Raw genomic sequence first — 6,000 nt, forward strand, 5'->3', positions numbered from 1 at the left:
GCTTCACTCTCCCGGTGGCTCAGCACCCGCCCAGCACCCTGGACAGCGCCTCACGCTGGGCCTCGGGATGGCCGCCACCCGGGCCTAACTTTGGCTTCTCTGGGGTAGCCTCTGTTCTGATAAAGCTGCACTTCTGTTGACTTCCTTGCCTCCCCTCTTAACTCTCCCTCTAAACGCAGCTGCTGGCCCAGTTCCCTCCATTCACCACAGATTCACTCTTGTCTGGCTCCTGGAGCCGGGACGAGAGAACATGGAGAGAGGCAAGTGGGCTGACTGGCTGCTCTCCGCCTTGGGTTTTGTCTCCCTCACTCATCAGCGGAAGAGGAAGGGGGCTTGGAGGAGTCCTGGACCCTTCCCTAATCCCTTGCAACTTGATCTTACTCAGAGGGCTTTGGTGATTCCGGAGGGCACAACAGAGACCCGAAAGGTTAATAGGGAAGGCAGGACTGAGGCACACAGAATGGCTGGGGAGAAGTGAGTGGCGCTGGCCTGAGCAGGGCACTGAGGACACCATGGCCTGAACCCAGACTCCAGCTAGGAGGTTTTGAGAAAGCGTCTTGGCCATCCTGTCCCCATGCAGGCTGCCTGGTGCTGGTTCCACCAGGCTTTAGACCTCCCCCCGATAGCACCTGCCCTGTCTGACCTACCCTTCGTCTGTTCATCTGCTGCCAGGTCTAGTGGAGTCCCAGGAGCAGACAGCACCAGGTGGAAGCAGTGCCTGTCATGGATGAGGATAAGCTCCCATCTGTACTGCCTGGGGAAGATGGTACCACCTGGGACCCCAGCCTCGTGCCTGAGGAGGAGCCTGGGGTCCACAATGGAATGACAGCCAATGAGGACTTGAATAGTAGCCACAACAGCACAGGACGTGAGATGAGGGGCACACTGGTGGACACTGGGGAGCCCATAAAGGGCCCAGATATGGCCCTCCATGGCCTCAGCCTTGGCCCCTCCCTCACCAATGGCCTAGCCCTGGGGCCAGACTTGAACATTCTGGAAGATTCTACAGAGTCCAGGCCCTGGAGGGCTGGTGGGCTAGTAGAAGGGGATGATGCCTCCAGGAGCCTTTGTCCAGACACTGAGGACCCTCAGCTGGGGTAAGTGGGTGTCTTGGGATGGGGGCTCACCACATTTGGCTGCTCTAATGCTAGTGGCCTGAGCCTAGCCACTTAGCCTCTCTGGTTCTTGTTTTTCTCATCCATAAAAGTAGGAATTTTACGTCCCTGTTTTGCCCAGCTTCTGGGTGTTTTAGGAAAACAGAGCTAGGAGATTTCAAAGGCCAACAGGCCTATGGTACCCCGCCCCACCCTCAAACCATCATGGGCCATTTATCTGTGGGGCTGGAGGGCCATATCCCCTCCATTCCAGGCTGAACATTAGAGTTCCAAAATGCCTTGATGTGGAAGGTCATCTGGCCCGTCTCTCCACTTCCTAGAGATGAGGATCTCCCAATTCCACAACTGACCTCAGGAGAGTAGGTTTTGTGGGTTAATCCCTGTCAGCTACCCTGAGTGCCATCTGGAAGTTCTACCAGGAATCTCACTGCAGTCCTACTTACTGGAGTTACAGCCCCACTTTCATTATTCTCAGCAGGAAGTAGAGAGACCTGGTGTCTTAGAGGTGTCAGACAAGGAGGGTAGGGATGGGGCAGGGGAATGTCTAGAACAGGGGTCCCCAGTTCCCGGGCTACGGACCAGTACCAGTCAGTGGCCTAGCTGCACAGCAGGAGGTGAGCCGCCGGTTGGCAAGCTAGCGAAACTTCATCTGTATTTGCAGCCGCTCTCCAGCACTTGCATAACTGGCTCAGCTCCACTTCAGATCATCAGGCATTAGATTCTCATAGGAGCACCAGTCCCTGGTTTCAAAAAGATTGGGGACTGCTGGTCTATCAGACTCCAGGGTGGGCTGAGAATAGAAAGTGTATAGAAGTGTTAGTGCGCACAGCTGCAGGCCCTGGCCTGGGTAGGCAAGTGTGTGGGAGGTGTGTGAGCCTGTGTGTGTGGGGCATGCGTGTGTGTGCCTGATCTATGCATTGGTGTGTGCACAGGGATGCATGAGCATGTTGGTGTGCATGAGTCTGTGTTGTTAGGAGTGGGAGGTGTTTGTGTGTGCCTGGCCTGTGCACACATGGGTGCACATTTGGGTCTGCGCGTGAGTGTGTAGGACCGAGTGTACCCAGGGCTCTTCGCGTAGCAATGAGATCATGCAGGGTTGGGTGCCTGTGGGTATGCCTGGCCTTAAGAGCATTTCTATCCATATAGGTCCTAGAGTGCCACCTGGCTGACAGTGGGGTGTGGGCAGGGAGCTAGGGCTTCTCAGAGCACACTCTTTGCATTAATTTGGGATGGCTGAAGGTAGGGGCACATGGAGACTCAGAGGCTGGGCTGATGGTCTTCAAGCCCCTGCCAGAACCAACTCTCAGTTCCGTTCAGATGCATGAGAGGGTGGGGGATGGTGGGTTGAGGGAACCATTCATAGTTCTGACAATGAGGTGAGAGCACCCCAAGGACAGGCTCTGTATTATGGCTTAGGTGTCTCCAAGACCCAGCACAGATCTGGCAGAGGTGCCTTTGCTGGGTGGATTTGGGTGTCTGCTCTGTGACCCTTTCCTCCCATCCCCTCCTCCTGGAGGTCCGCAGAGGCAACCCCGCCCCAGCCTCCGGCCAGGCATCCTCTCTCTTTTAGGTTTCTGCCCACCTCCCCACTTCTTCCGGCAGGAGGAGGTCTAATGAGGCTGCAGTCCCAGCTGCTGGGACTGGGGCAAAAGATGGTTTTTCTCACTCAGGTCAATACATTTCTCCAGGAAACACACTGGGACCAAATCTTAGACACTGGGGAGATCCAAGGTGGTATTTGAGGGGAAGGGGAACTTCCCAGTCCTTCAGATACAGCTCGGTCTCTACTAAGCACTAGGAGCAGGGGCAGGAGCTTCGCATAGCCAGATCCTCAGGGGAAGAGAAGGGTGTGCTTCTTTGCAAATGATGAGCCTTGATTTATCTGAAATGGGTCAGGCTCAGCCTGCTTCTTTCTTTGCCTGTGTCTCTTCCTCTTATTGTCTCTATGTTTCTTACTCTATCTTCGTTTCTCTTCAGCTCTATTACTCTCAGTCTCTCCTATTCTGTCTCCCTGTTTCTGTTTCTTATGTTCTCTGTATCTTTTTCTTTTTTTTTGTTTCTGTCTCTTTTGTCTCTGTCTCTTATTTCTTCTCTCTCTCTCTCTCTCTCTCTCTCTCTCTCTCTTTTCCTCCCTCTCTCTCCCTCCTTGTCTCTTTCTTGTCTTTCTCTCTTGGCCTTGCTCTCCTTCAGTCTTTCTCTCCTCTTCCCTCCCTGGCCTCCTTGCACACCTGTGCCTCTCCGTGGTTATGAGTCCTCCAGGATACCTCGGTTCATTTTTATGTGATGCTCTGTTTTAGGCATTGGGGATACATCAGTGAGCAGAACATACCAAATTCCTACTCTCATGGAGCATATGGTCTAGTGGGGAGCTACATAATAAATCATGAAATGAAATAAACTATAATACAGTATGTTAGAAGGGGATAAGCGCTTTAAAAAAATATGGTAGGAAAAGGGGGCTGGGGTGTTAGGGCAGGTCCTAGTTATAAATAGGACAGCCAGGGCAGACCTCATCAAGAAAGGCACAAGGAAGAAAGCTTCAGTCTGAGGGACGAGCACTCTGGGCAGAAGGACCAGCCGGCGTAAAGGCCTCTTCTGGGGGCAGCACAGGGCCCTGCAAGGGTTCAGGCTGTGCGGTGTGCCATGGGGCTACAACCATCTGTTCATTCACCCAGTGCGCCCTGCAGCAAGGTTTACTGAACACCTGCTGTGTGCTGGGTGCTTCTGGCCTTGTGTGGGGGGAGTTGGGTGGCTCTGGGGCACTGATGAAAACAAAGGAACAACCATAATACACATCCTGATAGGGGCGGGAGGCCACGAAGAGCTACCCTGAGGATGGAGAATAATGAGAGGGGGCCAGTGTGGTGGGCGGTGTTGACCTGCCTATGTCAGTCTCTCTGAGAAGGTGACATTAAGGCAAAGCCCGAGAGCTGGAATGTGGTCATCTAAGCTAAGACCCTCCGAGGCTGTGGGGACAACAAAATTTGACTCAGTGTGACACTAGTTGTGATAGGGGGAGCAGCCCCCTGGGCCAGGCTGGAGGGAGAGGCTTCACATCCATTCACTGACACCTACTGTGGGCCAGGCACAAGTTGGGCACTGGGGGATGGGCCATGCCTGTCCTTTTCCCTGCTGTACCCCAGTACCCCGGCCACCATCTGGCACCTAGTGCTCAGCAAGTATTGGCTGAAAGAACAAACAGGACACAATTCGTTTCTACTTTCTGGGGGCTCCCAGGCACAGATCAGCATAGCCCCAGCTCCTGTGACGGGGTGCACCCTGGCAGGATGTTGACTGGCCTTTGCATCCTGCAGGCTGGGTGGCCCAGGAGAGCCAGATGTGCGGGACGGCTTCAGCGCCACGTTTGAGAAGATTGTGGAGTCAGAGCTGCTGCGGGGCACCCAGTATAGCAGCCTCGACTCCCTAGACGTGCTGAGCCTCACGGACGAGAGCGACAGCTGTGTCAGCTTTGAGGCCCCCCTCACACCCCTCATCCAGCAGCGGGTCCGTGACAGCCCTGAGCCAGAGGCTGGCTTGGGCATTGGGGACACAGGACCCGAGGGGGACACGGGAGCAGCTGGCGCTGATGGGAAGCTGGGCAGCCCCCTGCGGCGTTCCATCTCTAGCAGCCGCTCAGAGAACGTCTTGAGCCGCCTGTCTCTCACGGCCATGCCCAATGGCTTCCATGATGACGGACCCCGGAGCCCAGGTGGGGACGAGGAGGAGGAGGAGGAGGAGGACACGGACAAGTTGCTGAACTTGGCCAGGTGAGGCAGGGCCCAGGCTGGGGGCTGGGAGAACCATTGAACAGATGGGGAAACAGACCCAGAGGCGGCAAAGCAAGTTAGGGTGACCTGGTGCCCAGAGCGAATAGCCCTCTCCAAGGTCATCATGACCTTCCTCTGCACCCAGACTTCCTGCCCCACTCCTGAGGGTCCATTCTGCCCTTCCAGGTCTTTCCAGCCTGGTGGGGCCAAAGAGCTGTGTGTGGGTTTATGGAGCATCTGGTGATATTACTTGAGGGGCTGTTGTGAAAATCTGACTTGATCCCCTCCTGGTTCAGTGGAGCTTCTTTCCTTGCTCAGAGACCTGGGGAGACCTTCCTGCTCCTCCTCAGGGCCTCTGACCCAGGGCCTCTGAGCCCCTCCTCTCCACCCCGACCTTCCCTCCGCAGCGACCCCAGCGTAAAGGATGTCTTGTCTGATTCGGACTCAGAGCTGAGCAGCTCGGAGGGGCTGGAGCCTGGCAGCGCAGACACGCTGGCCAATGGCTGCCAGGGGGTTAGTGAAGCTGCTCGCCGCCTGGCTCGCCGCCTCTACCATCTCGAGGGCTTCCAGCGCTGTGATGTCGCCCGGCAGCTGGGCAAAAAGTGAGTCCGTCTGCTGCACCCCCCACCCCAGCCAAACCTGATGTCTTCCTCAGCCTGAGGGGGGTGTGGGTGACTTCTATCAGGGATGCCTGGTGCTCAGGGGGCTCCCAACAGTCCCCAAGAACTCCTCCTCCTGCCACTGTCCTCATTCCTGGCCTTGCCCTAAATCTGTTTCCTTTCTGGGCTGCCCGGGTGAGGGCCCACACTGTCAGGGAGAGGAAGTGGTGGCACAGCGGCCCCTAGGGGTTGGGGGAGTGGGATGTGGCATGCGGTTATGGGGCCACGATGGATGGTAGTGAAGACACAGCAGCTGGGTGGGGAATAGCCTAATGGGGTCAGGGAGAGGAGCACCTGGGCCTGGGCTGGGAATACCTAGGACTCAGGAGCTGGGGAAGGGGTCCCTGGTTCTCATTAAGCCCCATTCACTGTCTATCGGGGACTGGCTAAAGGGGACAAAGCCGCCAAAGCACAGGCTTTTGGACAGGGGAGAGAGGGGAGAGAGGGTGGGAACTAGCC

General features: G+C 56.1%; 1 protein-coding gene across 1 annotated transcript in view; it reads left to right on the plus strand.

Annotated features, from left to right (window-relative positions):
• PSD2 (pleckstrin and Sec7 domain containing 2) overlaps nucleotides 1–6,000 on the plus strand; it is a 117,489-nt gene that overhangs the window by 86,675 nt on the left and 24,814 nt on the right. The window contains exons 4-6 of the mRNA XM_023524507.1: nucleotides 673–1,097; nucleotides 4,430–4,882; nucleotides 5,290–5,484. Coding sequence (XP_023380275.1) covers nucleotides 724–1,097; nucleotides 4,430–4,882; nucleotides 5,290–5,484 — 1,022 coding nt within the window. The 5' untranslated portion in view covers nucleotides 673–723. The remainder of the gene's footprint in view (nucleotides 1–672; nucleotides 1,098–4,429; nucleotides 4,883–5,289; nucleotides 5,485–6,000) is intronic.

This window comes from Pteropus vampyrus, unplaced genomic scaffold, assembly GCF_000151845.1.
Source record: "Pteropus vampyrus isolate Shadow unplaced genomic scaffold, Pvam_2.0 Scaffold470, whole genome shotgun sequence".
NCBI lineage: Eukaryota > Metazoa > Chordata > Mammalia > Chiroptera > Pteropodidae > Pteropus > Pteropus vampyrus.